Here is an 18028-nt window from a genome sequence, read left to right as displayed (position 1 = left end):
CGCGATTATTTTATCATAAAGATAAAATATCATATATGACCTACATTGTCATGTATACGGAAGCGCATCGCTGCCTCCAAGGAAAAACAAAATCCTCGCCCTTATCTCGTAATTACGAGAAAATTATGTCGTAATTACGAGATAGTAATTATCGCGTTCTTTATGTGATCACACAATAGCACAATTGTCATACAATACCTATATCGCTCCGTGCGGACTTACTGTACAGTTTTAGACAGTGGAACTGGTGGCACGTATAACTGTTCATAACGGAACCATCATTGCTTTGATCTCTAAATCCCACAAAATGGTCCTCATGCTTATAATGATTCTGTTCATATTTACTAAAAATTGCAAGATTTCATTATGACTGAACCCGTTGAAAGTCAATCCGTTCTGCAGTGCTGGACACTGACACGATCATTAAACCGAAAGTGCCAGCCAAGTTCACGGCAGCTTCTAGATGCGTTCAGTGCACAACGTAACAGGTAGTACATGCACTAAAACACTCATTGCCACCTCGTAATTAAGAGATACTTCGTTAGTTGGATGATTTGTTTTTCCCTTGGTGGCAGCTTTGCGCTTCCGTACACATAAGCTTTATTCACAATGTTTTTTTAATTGCTGTTGGACCCGCAGAAACATCATTTCTCCACCACCACCCACCACTATCTTTGGTCCTGGTGTTCCTTTCAGTGCGAGGAAGTGTCTTGGAGAAAGGGCAGGCGAGTGAGCGCTGCTCTGTGAAATTGCACACAGTTGCGCAGAAAGCGCCGTGCCGGGAGCTCCAGCGAGAAGTCCCGCCCCAGCCCGGCCCGGCCCGGCCCGGCGGACACTCCCAGCGGCGCTGCAGGAAGCTTGGCGAGCCGTGCGTCCGGACGGGGTCGGTACTGCAGCTGCGGAGAAGCCGTCACCTGGCTGGGCCGGAGTTTGCCGTCCCGCACGAACTTCTCCGCGGGGGAAAGGCGCTTGTGTTTGCATGCCTCCTGGGCCAGAGGTGAGCGGACACCGAGTTTGTGTCATACCCCGCTGAGATCTGACTTCACTCGGAGGAGCGGTGCCACTTGGAGGCGCAAACAATACGTTTTGTTTGGGTGCTCCCGTAGACGCCTTGCCGAGAGTGGGTGTGGGTCGTGTCGCCAGGTGCGAGGACGTCGCGAGTTCGGGTCCCGCTGCTGTAGGTGTGCATCCTGCAAGTTTACCGTGTGGTCAAGTTTTTTTGGCAGAGGCCTGAGCTGTGGGTACAATCGCCCCTGCTGTTCTGTTTTCCAACTTGAGTTCCATTGTTTGGTCACCTCTGGGGCTTTAACATTTCAGCTGGAAAGCGGTGACTGATAATGCGAAAATAATTCGTTTTTTAATATAAGTGTTTTAGAATTGTTGCGGAAGCATCGAGCCAGCAGATAAAAGCAGAACAGATGTAGTATTATAGTGGAAGTTTTTTTTTTTTAATTTCGTCATCTGCTAGTGAGGCTGGGCTTCTCTGAATATTTACCATACAATGAAGCATGGAAAATGCTGAATAACTGCTTCGGTTTTAAAACCGGTTGGGTAAAGAGTATGAACTGTAGCGCAACAGTTGTCTTAATTCATTTAGGCGTTTCCCAGGCATTTTTTTAGAAGTGGTCACGCGTCTGGAAGTCGTGTTCAGTCTCGGGATTCAGTTTCGAATATCTTTATTGGCACCGCACGGTTTTAGAAGAGTTACCAACAGGCCTGTGACACTTGCAAAGACACCTCAGGGCTGCCCCACCTTGGAAGATCTCGTGTTCTCTGTCTATGTTACAGCCTGAGCTCTCAGTTACACTGTGGGTCTTATTAATCAACTGCATGAGTGTAATACTTGTAACCTGGCTCTGAGATGTTTTATAACTACTGTAAACAAAGTGGGTATTTTGAATCACCTTAAGTAAAATCATTTATGTGTCAATGAAATTTTTAAATAATTGGGTTTGTTTAACTGATGACCAGGGTCGGAAGAAAAGCCAACAGACAGGAGGCCCTTCAGGAAATAAGTCTGACACTGCTGAGATAAGTGTTAAACAGTATGTAATTAGGGGAAGACGTGAATTAAGCGCATAGAAGTGTGAGACATTTTGATACACATTATTAAAGCTAAACTCTAGATAAAGATAATATATCACTGTATGCAGATATATTGCTGTGTTCTGTTAACGTGGTTGGCTAAGCTATGTGGAAATACCCCCTATTTCCCCATCTAGTTCAAGGCTGTTTGCCCCTGGTCCTGGAGAGCCCCTATTAAGTAGAAATTAATAGGCCACCCTAGATCACCTGCTTCTAAAGACTGGACACGCTTGATCCGTTTCCGCTAAACAAGTAATGTGTTCAGCTGAGGGAATTCTGGTTCTTGACTGCTGGAGAGGACATCCTTAACACGATGTTGGTGACCCTTGATCTAGTACCTGGGGTTGCAGTACATTATCTGTAACATTCCTAAATCTATTACACATAGCAAAAAAGTCTTAGACACTCTTATGTTGTGTTTTATGAGGGAGTCTCTGACAAGTTCACCACAAAAGATTGAAGCCATTAAAAGCTAAAAAGCAGAACATGTAAGAGGAAACTGAGACCGTGTCCTTCTACTGTGGGTGTTATGATCATGGAGATAACATGTCCATGTAACATGTAGAGAAAGAACATAAAGATGTTTGCCATCTGGCTTGATCACGGAGGAGCTTATTGCTCTGTATATATTGTATATAATATGTTTCTACCCATATTTAGTAATTTCACTCTGTGTTAGTTGCACTTTCCGCCTCTCTTGGTTTAGGTGATGAGAGCTAAGAAAAGGCCATTTTTTGGGTCTGAACGAGATGAGCTCATAGTGGCTCTTATACAGCTGCCGCAGCCACATTTACTGCAGATGATGGAGAACACAGCCCTCAGTTTGTATGTTTTCTAAAAATCAGCCTCTCTTCGGTGGCTACAATAAGGGTTTCAGCCTTGGGACCATGGAGCTTAATACAGCACCTTCAAAGATGGATATACCCAGAGCCCCTTTTACTTTTAAAACAAGCACTTTAACAGTAGAACTTGAATAATGGAGAATGTGACATTACAGAGTGGAGTTCAGGAGGGCTTCAGTGCTGTTTTTTTTTTGTTCAGTGCATGATTAAAAATGGGTTGTCTTCCTGGCATGGAGCACAAGCAGGAATTTAAACTTTCCATTTTTTTTTCACTGTTGCTTACCAGATGTAGAGGAAATATGATGCAATAGAGTTAATTAACTTTGAAAGAAACTATAAGAAAACAGCCTATTCTACATAATATAAAAAAATACTTTCCACAGAAGTAAAGCTTAAAATTTTGATTATTATGGGCAATTTGTGTAATTCTGAGGACTATATGCTGTATACATATAACAATATTAAAATGTCCATTGTAATGAGTAAAACCTCCAATTTACATAACAAAATTAATCCAAATATTGCTCTTGACTTCGAGATGGTTTTGCAAATACTACTTGTTAACTCTGTATGCAGATCATGTTGGAACATTTCTGTGGTGAAATGTCTGCTGCACAACCTGTACTTATTCGCTCATACATCACAGTACATTAGTCAGTACAGGGACTAGTGAGCAGAAAGTTCACATCGTGATTTGTGTAAACTCTCACTCTCGCCTGTGGGAACATGGGGGCCGTACAGTACTTTCACAAAGTGCAGGATTTTGTGCTTAATCTGGAATTTTGTGATACTGTCAATTAATTTATTTTGTTACTGAGATTTTAATCAAGACACAGCTCCAACTCCATCTACAAATATGCTGATGACACTACCATCATAGGCCGAATCACCAGTAACGATGAGACGGCCTATAGGGATGAGGTCAGGGACCTGGTAGAGTGGTGTCTTGACAATAATCTCTGCGTCACCGTCACCAAAACCAAAGAGCTGGTAATTGATTTTAGAAAGCTGGGTGGGGACCACATCCCTATTCGCATCATTGGTGTGGCTGTAGAGATGTTTAACAGCTTCAAGTTCCTGGGTACCTTCATCACTAATGATTTAATGAGGTCAAAGCATGTAACTGGAGCTACAAATAAGCTATTTTTATCATCTTAAACATTATATTAGAAATGTCTTATAATGTACAAACACCTTTCTGCATAATGTGCAGTCTCCCTGCACCAGTGCTGTTTCTAAGACACAAGCCATAACTGATTGTTTGAGAGTATGCAAATGGCAGGTGTCAATAATGGTTTACAGTAAAAAAAAATGCAGTAAAATGTCAAGAAAAAACAATGAGCAATACATTTAAAAACATTAAATAAAACTATACTGTGTTGAAATATTATTTTGTGATGTTAAGAAGTTATAACCCCCTGGACCCTACCCGGATGTACCTGTAAGAGGTAGATAACATTTTAGACAGTTTAGATTGAAGAAACTTGAATTTGAAGGGTGTACATCTCCTTGCTTTGTTTTCAGGTCTATGAGTGTAGTTGTCTCCCAGTTCTGGTTGTGGAGGGCAGGTGTGTCTGAAGATGTCCGGGTCTCTTTAAACAGCAGCACCTGTAGAGATGGGAGATGTTTAGGAAACAATGAGCCGATTTAGGCGATGAGCCCACGTGGACTAAAAACCTGTAGTCACACTAGCCCTCCGGGACCAGGGTTGGAGACCTCTGCCATTGAACATTTCTCCTTTTCTCTTAACACCTGGAGCTCATAGTTCTTGTATTGTCCAGCACCGATGGCTCTTTGTTCTAGAGGTGTCTTCAATTGTGGTCTGCAAACTTGTAGCCTGGTTGTCCCAGGTGGTTGTTGTGCTGTTGTAGGGACAGCAGACGCTAGTCAGCGATGGTTGATGAATGGCCATTGTGAGCAACGCAGGTCCTGCTCACCACGCGCCTGTCCTGTGTATCAGCATGCTCACAGGCGGGGCACCAGCCCCCTGCTGTGTCAGCAGATGGTCTGTTGGGACAGATAACAGCAGTGGAGAAAAGACACGTGATCATTTAGTTTCCATATTTCAGAACCCACAGCAGCTCATTGCTATAAACCAGAAGCTCGCTCTCCGTCTTGGTTAAGTAGTGCCTCTCAGACAGCCTCGTTGTTTCTCAAGCACTTAGAATTGGGATGACATTTTGTTTGGTTCCCAAAAAATCTGAAATTAAAATGGAAAAATTGAAATAATATTTGTCACCAAAGTCACTTTGCAAGAACCCATTCAGGCTAACTGAAATTCTGCTGTGCTGTGTATTTTTACATTATTTTAAACAACGATTGCAAGCCTTTGAAAGTAGTGTTTTACTTTACTTGCAGAATTAAACTAGAAGCTCAAAGCCTGTCACAATGTCGAAGCCTGATATTCCTCCGAGCTACGAAGAGTCGCGGAATCCTCTCTACCCGCCTCAGGCTGGAGAATATCCTCAGCCCCCAGCATACGGCTTCCATGGTCCTGCAGGTCCAGCCCAGCCTGGCGGGTACCCCGGGCAGCCTGGTGGGTACCCCGGGCAGCCTGTCATGTACCCCGGGCAGCCTGGCGGGTACCCCGGGCAGCCAGCCTCTCAGTATGGACCTGGTCACCCACATCACGGCATGCCCCCACCAATGCCTCCAATAATTCCTCCAATGATGCCATCTTCCGCATTGAACCCAGGTAAGGGTGGCACACTGCTCGGGATCTCAGGATCTGACTCCGAATCCATCCCGTTATATTTCACTGGGCTTTCAACATGCTCCCCTGTGAAGATAGTGCAACAACAAAAAGGGATAAATTGCCATATTGTGTAACAATTATTATTGCTTTTATTTCCAGATATGAATTTGTTAAAGAATAAGTATAGAAATCATGTTTTGGTTAGAAGTGTACCCCGGAGACACTGTATTCAGTCCAGCTCAAACTTAAGTATTAGCTTCTGTTAAAGAAGCAAAACGTGGCTCAACCCAGAATACTGAATCTCTCTGCACTCTAAGTCCTCCATAATCAGAAACTTCAAGGATTGTTTTATAGATGCTGAGAATGCTTTGTCTTAGTTGAAATAATGCTTCGTAATTGATTTTTATTAGATTTGTTTTCTTACATTGATTAGATTTATGGTAACACAATGTTAGACAGTGAAGGAACGTGCAGAAAAAACTTTTCAGTTCTGAATGTCCCAGTCACATGTAGTCTTTTTAATGTTTGTTTAAACAAATGCAACAGTGAGGGGTCTTTTCAGCCCAACTAATGTTATGTTTTTTTCCCCATGGATATTTTCTGCAAGCAGTCAGCGACTTAATTAAAGGGCATGGAGGATCTTCACAACAGATTTTCATACTTTTCATAATTAAATTAAGATTTTAATTGTCAGCTTAATCTGGAATGAAGCATAATGCATTGAAATTCAGTGACTCTCAAAATTCTATATTGAAATGTCAGATTCAAAAGATAAATGATGCAAGATATAATACAGATCTCAACCATCTGTATTTTAAAGATTCATGTGCCAGGCACTGTGGGCAACGTTCAAAGTAGATATTCATCCAGGAGTTAACCTGGACAATAGGATGCCATTGTCACATTTTCTAGATAGTACAAGATATTTAAAATACCCACTTCTGTTTGAATTCATCACATGAGAACATGAAAGACGTCTGGTCAGACCATGGCATCAATTCCAACAAATTTGTTTTTCCATTAAATATTGGATGGCAGCTTCCATTAATGCATTATAAATGTTTTCAAGACTGTCATAGAAGCTGGGTGGTGTACTTGTTTTTATAACCCCGATCCACTTCCTAAACTTTTAAAAATGTTTTGTTTAACAGTGCAGGAGTTAACTAACGTGTAATTGCTCATGTACAGTAGGTAATAATAATAAATATGGCACTACTTCTGCAGGAGACCCTGAGGGATTTACATCCGCTGACTGGGATGACAAAACCGTTCGACATGCTTTCATCCGAAAAGTAAGAAAAGATCATGAGGGTTAAACTCAAGTGAAACTATTATACTCGGATTATTGCTCTGGAGTATGAAGAGACGGGAGATTCATGAGTGCATGTAAAAGAGGATAATAAATTCCTGTTTCTGTGGCACTGTATATATGCATAGCATCTTTTATATATGCTTTTATTTGGCTACATTTCTTATTACCTATTTGTTCCATTAACTGTCATTCTTATATTCAGTCTGTTTATTAATTTTCATAATCATTTCTTAATAATTAGTCTTGTAGCTATTTCTCAAACAGTAAGCTGCTGTTTTTATTAAACTCAATGTAATTTTAATTTTAAATATGAAAAATGTAATTTTAAAAATGAAGGCACTAATGATAAGTGTTGTCTTCTCTTCAATAACCAACACTTTTCATGGTGTGTATGCAATCACCAGGTGTACCTCATACTGGCAGCCCAGCTCCTTGTCACAGTTGCATTTGTTGCTGTCTTTACATTTTGGTGAGTCCAGAAAATATGTCTGCTAATTCTAACCATTATAAAATAGTCTTGACATTACACTACACTAACGTACATGAATGATCTACACATGATGTTTGTTAGTATTCAGATAAAGCCCGCAGAGCAGTGCAGAGAGTGAAAGATTTTAAGGCCCGGAGGTACAGGGTTTGCGCTGGTGCGTATGTAAAGACGCCAGTGAGAAAATGCAGCTGAGTGGCCTTTGAGGGTTTGTGACTTTGTTCCAGATCTCTTTCATGGTCACAAAACACCTGGAACTGAACACGCCAGCTACTGCTGCAGCCCTTCTTATGAAAGAAGAATTCTGTAAAATACTGAAAATAAGAAAAATGTCATGGTTATTCAAAGTAAGAAAATCAACAATTTGAATTAATTTTCATGTGATGCAAAATACTGGCTGGCTGGTCCCTAAAAAGTCTCTGGCTGTTCATTGCTGCACTTCCGTTTATTCAGACTGTGTCATGAGCCACAGAACAGGGTGTGCCAGTGCAGTCTGCTGTGTTGCCATGTGACATGGAAACTATGCTCGTTCAGTTCACAAGCTCCTGTGAGGCTTTGGGTGTGTGCAGGGCCTGCAGCGAGCGCAGCTGTGAGAAAGGGGACAAGCTCTGGCATCCTCAGCAAACCCTGCGGAGTGGACAAGCTGGGATCTCGGTGCCAAGATCTTCGCTCTGCTCCTCTAAAAATGGGCGCGTCTCGTTCTTCTGCAGTTATACAAATATGTACTTTTTTAATGCAACCAAAGAAAATGGGATTACTTGTTTAATTAGGGAGTTTACCTCTCTGGCTTGGCGGGTGTGTCTGCTTTTCTGAGAAACCTCAATGCCTGTGATTCTTGGTTAAAGTAAACAAAACCCATTATGTGCTTTATAGGATCTGAAGCTTGCTGTTTTCTCTAAAATAAAGTGTGTTATTAGAATTTACATAAATCAACAACAGAGAAACTTTAAATCAATGTATTTGATTAACTTTCTGACAACCTGAATTCTGATTCTTTCTCTCACATTTTTGTTTTACAGTATGCCAGTTCGTCTGTTTGTTGTCAAAAATTCAGCTTTATACTGGGTGTCCTAGTAAGCATTCTTGTTTTGTATTATTAATGACTTGACCATACTGTTTATCATTTATTATCTTTGTGGTGAAAAAAACATTTTAAAATTGATCAACAAGTTCAGAAAAAATGATGACTAATGAACTGTAAATCTTGGAATACTACTGTTCATCCGGAGGTCTTAATCATCGAATGATTCATTTATTACTTTTTTGGGGCATACTTGACCCATCATAGATGTGGTTCTTATATGAAACTTATCCCCAGTTCCTTATATAAGATCACTTTATTAGCAGTATACAATCTTGTATTAGGAATTTGTTTTTTCGCATACCCCAGCTTGCTCTCCATGAGACACACAGACAGGGGGAGAAGCTGGGGGTCAGAGCGCAGGGTCAGCCATTTATACGGCGCCCCTAGAGCAGCTGGGGTTAAGGGCCTTGCTCAGAGGCGCAAGGTAGTAGGATTCCTCTGCCGGTCACAGGATTTGAACCGGCAACCTTCCAGCCACAAGTGCAGATCCTGAGCCACAGTGCCACTGCTCCGGTGCCCATGGGGAACTATGGACACCTTCTTACTCATTTTCAGAAGGTCCAAATATGATTATGTTTTAAGAAAGTGTGTTTAAATTATGTATTGTATGTTATGTTTCTGGAAAATGTTAATAGTAGTAAAATTAGTTCACAGAAAAAAATGCACTGCTCATTCTAGCCTTGCGTACACAGCGGTTTTGCACACCGGTGGATATTGCTTATTACTGCCACTTTATATTTTAACTAGTTTGCTTTTCTCAAAACATTCCGCCTCTTGCCTGCTGCTAACAAAGAACTGTTTTTAAAGCGTGATTCATTCTGTCAGTGGCCTTAATTATAACTAAGCTCGCATGTTCTTTTCTAGCGCGGTTTTCATGGTGACATATCTTGTCCTGGCTTGCTGTAAGGGACCCAGGTAAGAAAGTATCCATGAACATGACAGTACTGGAGTTTCATTGCGCATAATTAAATCGACTGTGTTGTACTGATAGACTTTTCTGCTTTCCAGGAGACGCTTCCCTTGGAATATAATCCTGCTGGTTGTGTTTGTAAGTACCCACAGCTGGAGAAACAGGAGGTGTAGCTGAATGTGTTTAGCTTGCTGGGAAGTGTCATGCCGCAGCTGTAAGTGCAGGGACACATGGCTGCCAAGTCCAAGCCCCACCTCATGAAGTTATTGTGATGTAGAACAGTGAGAGAATATCTGGAATTCAGAACCTTCTCCTAGTGAGAAAGTGAGCAGCTCCGCTGAGCAATCACAGTTTAGACTTTGTTTCTAACCTTTATTGGAAGGTGTGAAAAACAATGTCTCTTTTTCTCCTTTGCAAAATTTTAGGAAGGAACTTTACAAACCACTGCATATACAGTATGTAACATGTGGAGATGCAGAGACATTTCCAAATGTGTCCTAACATATTAGTTTATTCCATGCCGAAAAGAAAAGAGATGGAGCCTTCTTCACACCCGAAGAAGACTCCACAGTGGAAGTGTTGCGTCTCTTTTCTTTTCAGCAGGAATAAACCTTTACCTGGTCCTTTGCAGCCTATGCATGCTGACACAGCTGCCTACTTGAACTTCACTAATATCCCGGGGATACACGTTCTTTTAAAAAGAAATTATTTGTGCTGGTTTTGTTAACTCATTCCTGATTTATTCAAAATTAAAAATAGTGACACCTAATAAGATACTGAATCCAATTCCCCACATTTTAATCCGTTTATTAATTTATTTAGCATAAATATATACAGATATTTCCATGGAGGTTAGAGTGGGGTCCCGTCAGCATGCGAGTTGCAAAGGAACAAGTAGAGGTTAATTCCACCTTTGTAGAAAGAAGGTATAAGGGGAAGTGAGGGGGAGAGTAGGAATACGATGCCATTAACCTGTTCTTGTTCCTGTATTTATTTGAGTGTTCAAGTTCAGGGTTGTAAATTTCATTTGATTTGAATGTAATTACTGTTTAACAGAACAGTCATGTTTAATGAAATACACAATGAAGCACTTAAGGTATGCAAATGAGTTCTATATTGTTGTTTTACAGACACTTGCTTTGTCTTACATGACTGGAACAATTTCAAGGTTTGTAAGAAAAGCTAGTATTATTAAAATAATGTGCTTATAGCAATATTAGATTTTGCATAATAAACACTTTTAGCCTTGAATATCTTTTATGTATTATTATAGCAAAAATGTTTCAGAGTATATGTTATGATTGTATCTGATTTAAGAGAAAAGACTCATGTTTCTCAATAACATTTGTCATTTTAAAAATGTATTTATTCATTCTCAGGAAGCAAAATATTTTTATTATATATTGTATATTTGTCCAGTGATGATCTTTGAACTCACTGTGCTAAAACTCAGTTTTCATCTCAACATTTGTGCTCTTGTGAGATGAAACAATGTTGCCAGGTGAGCTGTGTTATTTTTAGAAAGCAGGCAAACATCTTCAGTTTGCCAGGCTGATATTTTTGAACCACAGCTGCCAGTCCAGTTTGAAACTATTTGGCGTGAAATAACCTACCTGTTGAAATCGGAAGATGTTTCAGCCTGTGTAGGAAGAGGTACGGACTCTTCAGTGCTTCACCTTCACCTCTGTGTGTTCTTCCTTTGCAGTTACTACGACACAAAAGCCGTGTTTCTTGCTCTTGGAATAACTGCGATTGTTTGCATCATCGTCACTGTGTTCTGTTTCCAGACAAAGGTAAAAGGATATTTGATCAGAACACAAAGGACTATCAGAAAGAAATGCAACATATAGGATGTAGCTTAATCAATTAAATTCCAAGTACCACTCTCTGGAGTGCTGTCTAATTTTATTTCAGTTGTCCTGAGTGACAGTTACTTTCTTTTTTTGGTAGCAAGTAGAGATTTTTCCTTTTCTGTCAGGATCAGACATAGTTTTCCTTTTGCAAATGTAGGGTGTAAAATAAATTTCTACATGTCCATCACATTAGGTTTAGAGTGCACCCCTCCCCCATCCACAACAAAACCCTGAGTTAAATAGTCTAAATTTTCAGATACTGTCCAAAATAAATAATATTTTTTTGCACTGTGGAAGAACAGAGGTTTTTTTTTGTGTCAAACGACCACTCCGTCTGCTTCATGCTGTGGTGTCTTGTGCCCACTTTGGCACAGAGAACAGTCATCCCTGCTGTCCTGCTGTGGGCAGTATTGGGAAACGGTAGCGCTTGCCAATCTGCTTCACATGAATATTCCTTTGTCCTCAGTAGCAGATGGGTTCTCATCACGTTTCATCACGGGTTCACTCTAACGTTATTAATGTCATATCTAAGGCCTGTATTGCATGTCAAAACAACTTTTTTTTCAAGGTGAATGTGGTGCCTATATAAAGAAAAATGAAAATTAGTTACTTTGAGAGACTGGGGAAAAAGTTATTGACTTATCTTTCTGGGAAATAATTAGAGAATAACTAGTTTTGGCTCACAATTATTTGTCATTTCCTTATTCAGGAGTGGTTCTGGTCGATATAGAAAGTTTTACAAGTAGATGTCCTCTAAAAAAATGACAGTCATTAACTTTTTTTTTTATTTGTAGGGAATACTCAGGTATTCAACCAAACCGATTTAAAGCAGACTGGTCAGTTCGAAGGTGACTTCAGGAGACTGAACAAATGCACAGGGGAGTGTTGCCTCTCTGATTAACAGACTCCTGTGTTGTCTGTCAGGTTGATTTCACTTCCTGCGGAGGCCTGTTCTGTGTGCTGGGGATTGTTGTCTTCGTCACAGGGATCATCACCACAATCGTGCTTTCCTTTAAATATGTGAGTGCTGTTTTACAGCAAAATACAAAGATGGCAGTATCCTGTACCACTCAAGCAAATTCTGTCTGCGCTAGACTTCCCTGTCAGAGCAAAGAATATTTCTACCATTACAAGAACTGTATTTTTTGCTTATGAATTCTGCTTACACTCCTGTGCCATATGCCTTTTTTGGTGATGTGTACATCTTGAATCCTAGTTTGACCCTTGTTGTATCCGATTCCCCAGATTCCATGGCTACACATGCTGTATGCAGCTATCGGAGCAATCGCCTACACCTTGGTAAGGGACTGTTTTGTTTCTCCTGAAATATATCACGATAGTACAGAAAAATATTTATAAAACATGAGAAATTAGTGCAGACTATCTATTCAGACTGTTTAGCCCATATGGTTGCAGCTAATCTGACCCAGCCTTTGCTTGACAGAAGCCAGGGTATCGGCTTCAGCAGTCTGCCTAGGTGACTTGTTCCACAATCCTACGTGTAAAAAAGTGCCTCCTGTTCTCAGCTTTAAATGCACTTCTGCCCATTTCCCCTTGTGTCCTCTGAGTGTGTTTTGAGTTCAGGTGATTCTGAACTCAGGTTAACTTTGTCTGTGCCTTTGAGGATTTGAATACTCAAATCAAGTCCCATCAGAGTCACCAAGATGCATTACTTCCGTTTTCTAGAAGCAGTAAAATAGGGTGAGGCATATCTTTGATTCATTCTGCAGATGGTGACTTTTTTAAAAATCTTTTTAACTGTAGTTCTTAGCCTACCACACCCAGCTCCTCATAGGGAACCGAAAGCACTCCATCAGCCCGGAGGAGTACGTGTTCGGGGCTCTGTCACTCTACATCGACATCGTCCAGATCTTCCTGTTCCTGCTGCAGCTGATCGGGTCCTCGCGATGAGAACAGCAGGCCCATCAAGCTGTGGGCTGCAACGCAGCCATAACAAAGCAGACGTGTTTACTTTTGCTAGATGTAAACCTAAGCTGTTTTTCTAAATCGCCCGTTCAAAGGTCATCTGGTAATTTACACTTACATTTATACCAAGTGTGAATTTGTATAGGTTAATATTGGTTATTAGAACTTTGTAGATATTCTATTCAATTATAACTTAAAATGTCATTTTATAGTTATTTTTTCAGAAGAATTATGCTAGGTCTGTTGTTTTTTCCATTGAGATTTGTTAGTGAATTTTACATAAAATAGAATATGTTTGCATTTTGATTTGATGCTGTCTTTTGAATGCTTATTTTAATTGGACATCTAATGTGATTGAAAGGTCAGGGGTCTTTTCTATAAAAATTGATCACATTAACCATAGTTTGCTCTTAAAAGGGAATTTAACAAAAGAAGCCAACAATGATGGCTACATTTTAACAGCAGTGGAAGAGTTCTTTTGTTATACGAGGTATAAATGCACCAGAGAGTTTACATCCTACAATTGCTTCTATATAGGGGGGTACTCAATAAATATTTTACCCGAGTTTAGTATTAAGACATATACTGTACATTATGTTTATCCAGTATTTTTAGTAGGGGCTAATAATTTTGTTTAAGGTTTGATTTTGGTGTTTTACTGTTTGTGCTTCTGTTCTACATGCTATGTGTTGATCTCATCCATATAAAATGCATTTAAGAAAAACATCTATATGTTTTATATTTTATGTGCTACTGAAGCTTTTCTGTCTTGTATTCATGTTTTTTTTCTTAGCTTGTCCTAATTAAAATAGACACAATTAAATATAAGAAATCTTAATCCCTATCATTTTAATAAATATTTGTAAAAATGCATTATTGAGTTTTCCATCCCATTTTTTTCCCCCAAGGAAAATATATAATGCCAAGATATTTAACAGACATTTATTCAAAGCAGTGCAGAGACTGTGAAAAATTAGGCAGCAACAACTAACTCTACAGACCTGTATACAATAAGGCAACCCTGTTTTTAACACCTCACCATAGACCCCAATGAGGTTCAGTAACTTGCTCAGAACAGTCTGTGGCACAACCAGCATCTGAACCATGAACCCTTGATACTGTCACAAGCACATTACCTTAACCTCTGCATCTCACACATACTATTCCCATCAGATAAGTTTTCAGAGTTTAGAAATTCTATATCAGTTATATCAGTTCCATACTGTGAAAAGAAACTCCACATTTCTTTTTTAGTTTCTGTAACCAAAAACGCTTACACTTCAACACAGCATTAACTGCATTGTGTGTCATGTCTGGGAAAACACCTGTCCTTCACAGGTAGTTTGAAGGGTGGTTACTAGAGGTTTGATATAGTAGTCACATTAGGAAAGTTTAATACTTTGTCCATTTTTGAGGCGTGATTAATTAGCTCTCATAGACAGGGTTCTACAATAGTGGTAGTGTGGTTATTGTAAAGGTTTTTGAACAGTAAGAAATTAGCTTTTTGAAAACAAGTTCAGTATGTATTGAGGAGGAAGGGGCTATAACACTTGTAACAATGTTCAAACTGTGTTGGTGGTCATTGAGTTTTCTGGGCTGTTTTGTATCTTTCACTGTCATAGTCTCCTTCGTTTGCAGCCTTCATCCTCTGCCGAATTTTCAGTTGTTTTAAGCGGTTCTTATCTACTTCTCTCTTTGCAAGGAGAAATGTGATTATACCCGATGGCAAGCCGATGATCCTGAAAATAAAGCAAAGAGAAATGTGTGTAAATGCCAATGCATTTCAGAAACTGAAAACATTCCATCTTCCCTCATTATCTGCTTTTATTAAAGATCTCCATCTCATTTTATGGAATGACAGATTTAAAAGATCTGCAATTTTCCTTAAGTAGAAAAACAATAACGCATTTGTTGTTTGTGTTTTGTAGCACCAGTCTGAAGGGGCAAGGCACTGCTAAAAGCTTCAGCATATAATTAAGATTGAAATTATCAACACAACAATGAAAGAAATCAACGTATGATTCAAAGCATGCACAATATATTAAATTGATTATATTAAATAACCAGTAGTTTGAAAGATCAAACTTCAGAACGTAAAAAGCTTACAAATGAAAGGAAGCAATCTGACCACACAGCAATAGTCTATAAACACAGCTTCACTGCAATTTATGCTATTTATATATGAAGTGCAAATTGCCAAAGGAGGAAACTGCAAACCGTTTGCACATAAATTAAATACAAACAGGGACGTGCCAAACCTAATAACGATTTTGACAAAGCTTATCCGCTACACCACATGTACACGTAGAAGAAAAACAAGAGTTATCTCAAAAAGCTTTGCAGAGCTTCCACAATAATGCAAGCTATTACCAGGCGAGCCCAACTTTCATCATGGGGTTCCTGGCCTTGCGTTTGGGAATGTACTCTGGCTGGCCGTGCACTGGCATTCTGGGATCTGTTCTGGAACACCTCAGCGTACTTCCATGATGACAATGGAAGTGCTTCCAGGTCTGCAGGACGGGAGCGGGACTCGGCATGGAAACAGCTGGTGCCGAGAGCAGAGGTCTCTGGAGAAACTGCTTTGTGAAGAGTTTACATGTGCCTGAAAACAAAATGAAAAGCATCTACATGTGCTTATTGAGCTGTACATGCCATAAGGCTGCTGTCTGAGTCCAAGGTTGTACTCCCTGTTCACTCACGAGCGCACAGCAAGACACAGCAGCAACCGCATCATTAAATTTGCAGATGACACCACTATAATAGGCCTGATCAGTGATGATGACGAGTCGACTTACAGGGGTGAGGTCGTACAGCTGCTGAGGTGGTGTCATAGCAATAACCCGCACTTGAACGTGAATAAAACAAAATAGCTAATAGTGGACTTTCGGAGACACAGGCCACACACTCACAGCCCACTCAGTATTGATGGAACGGAAGTGGAAACAGTCACCAGCTTTAGGTTTTTGAGAATTCACATTTCTAATGACCTAACCTGGACTGTGAACATGGACATTATCTTGAAGAAGACTCAGCAGCGCCTTTATTTCCTGAAGTACCTCAAGTGATGGGGCATGCCAGTACCTGTGTTGGTGAACTTCTACCACTGCACCATCGAGAGCATCCTCTCCAACGGGATCACCGTGTGGTACGGCAACACCTCTTCTCGAGAGAGAAAGGCACTGCAGAGAATGGTGAATGTGGCCCAGAAGATCATCGGCTGTGGTCTCACTGAGATTAACCAGCTCTATGAGGACCGCTGCTGTGGTAGAATTCTGGCCATCACAGAGGACAGTCACCACCCTGGGCATGAGCTCTTCACCCCACTGCCCTCAGGCAAGAGATACATGAGCATACAGACACTTACCAGCAGATTCTTCAATAGCTTCTACCCACAAGCAGTGCGACTGGCGAACACATTTGGCCGTGCCCCTCGGACCACACCTACACCATCTACCTCATTATAATTTCTTGTTTATTGCACATCTCCAGTCATTGTTTACACGTCTGTAATGTTTACTTGTACATTGCCTACTGTTTGTTTGTATATTGTCTTGATGCAGTCTGCACTTTGTGTTTTTACACTTTTTTAACAATCAAGAGACTTTCTGTAGGAATTCCATCGTACCAGTTACATGTACCGGTTACATCTAACAATAAAGTTCAAGTTCAAGTTAGTGAGCAGGAAGCACCGCTTCAAATAGCAATTTGCATGAACTCTTGTTTTCGTCTGTGGCGAGACCAGTGGTTTGAGACAAAATGGAGACCGTACAGTACTTTCACAAGGTTTACGATTTTGTGCTTGATTTGGAAATTTTTGCGATCACGTAAATTAATTTTGTTACCGAGATTTAATAACAGGTCTGAGAAGTTAGGACCGCTGTTTCCTTTTAAGATAACTCTTGCCAGTGCAGAAGTGGAAACTCCTTTCTTTAGGTTGCTAATGACGTGAACACAAGACTACCTTATGTTAAAAAAATCGTTAAATTATCTGTGTGAATTTCATGGCAAAGTACTTCATTGACTCTTTAAGCTGACTATGCTGCCCAAGCTAAATCCTGGCCTCTAAAAAGAAACGTCTGGATGAGACCCTTGTATCACTTAGATCCCAGCAACCAAACAAAATGTACCGAATGACCCCCTCTTCTGAAAACTTCATGTTGCAATAGCCCTTCCAACTAACCTCCAGCAGTTCTGAGGCGAATATTCATCCGTCCAATGGTCGCCGCCATCTTTATTGTATAACTTCCCAGAAAGCACCGCTCTTCCGCATTTCGCCTGTCTTCCGCAGCACGCAGGCGCAAGTGCTGCCCGTGTCGCTCGTTAGCTTCGCTCTGCTATATAAAGTGCCTCAAACAAACCCGTACCTGAACCTGCTGCTGTTCTAGGTTAAGTTTAGGCTAGTTAAAAGAAGCCAATAATTCACATTTATATTTCTTTGGGGCAGCTGTACTTTCTTACATCTCTGCTATTTATTCTGTAAAGCTCCTTAAAATGAAAGATTATCAAGCTAGTCTAGAACTAGTTCAGGTGGGTGGCTGCGTCAGCATGCGTAGACTGCAAAGGAACAATAGGTTTATTCCCTGCTGAAAAGAGAACAAAAACACAGGTGAGGCTCACACCTAAAGAAAGGCTGCACGGCCGAAACGTTGTGTTTTCTTCCTTCTCTTTTCAGCATGGAATAAACCTATTGTTCCTTTGTAGTCTAGAACTAGTTTGATTTAGTGATTTATAATACATCTGATTCACCATGAGCGTTTCCACAATTTTGCGCAAGTCGGAAGGTCAGGACGGTCTTTGCAACTATTTCAGATATCCGCTGAAATTCATTTAAATA

At 40.4% G+C, this 18028-nt stretch overlaps 2 protein-coding genes across 2 annotated transcripts; one reads left to right on the top strand and one right to left on the bottom strand.

Annotated features, from left to right (window-relative positions):
• The first annotated feature begins 692 nt into the window (after positions 1–692).
• LOC148822469 (protein lifeguard 3-like) lies at positions 693–14067 on the top strand. Its single transcript, XM_088931212.1, has 12 exons — positions 693–997; positions 5286–5622; positions 6847–6914; positions 7339–7403; positions 8441–8494; positions 9370–9420; positions 9514–9553; positions 10546–10583; positions 11121–11208; positions 12193–12288; positions 12514–12567; positions 13033–14067. Exons 2-12 carry the CDS (start codon positions 5316–5318, stop codon positions 13177–13179), a joined length of 1008 nt encoding a protein of 335 aa, XP_088787338.1. The 5' UTR covers positions 693–997; positions 5286–5315; the 3' UTR covers positions 13180–14067.
• Positions 14068–14122: 55 nt separating this feature from the next.
• LOC148822468 (uncharacterized) lies at positions 14123–17479 on the bottom strand. Its single transcript, XM_088931213.1, has 3 exons — positions 17375–17479; positions 15565–15796; positions 14123–14933 (listed from the first exon to the last, which is right to left on the bottom strand). The coding sequence occupies exons 1-3, from the start codon at positions 17421–17423 to the stop codon at positions 14774–14776; spliced, it is 441 nt and encodes a 146-aa protein (XP_088787339.1). The 5' UTR covers positions 17424–17479; the 3' UTR covers positions 14123–14773.
• Positions 17480–18028: the final 549 nt, after the last annotated feature.

Source organism: Atractosteus spatula, chromosome 13, assembly GCF_055471065.1.
Source record: "Atractosteus spatula isolate fAtrSpa1 chromosome 13, fAtrSpa1.hap1, whole genome shotgun sequence".
Lineage (NCBI taxonomy): Eukaryota > Metazoa > Chordata > Actinopteri > Semionotiformes > Lepisosteidae > Atractosteus > Atractosteus spatula.
This window is presented reverse-complemented; position numbering and strand designations above follow the sequence as displayed.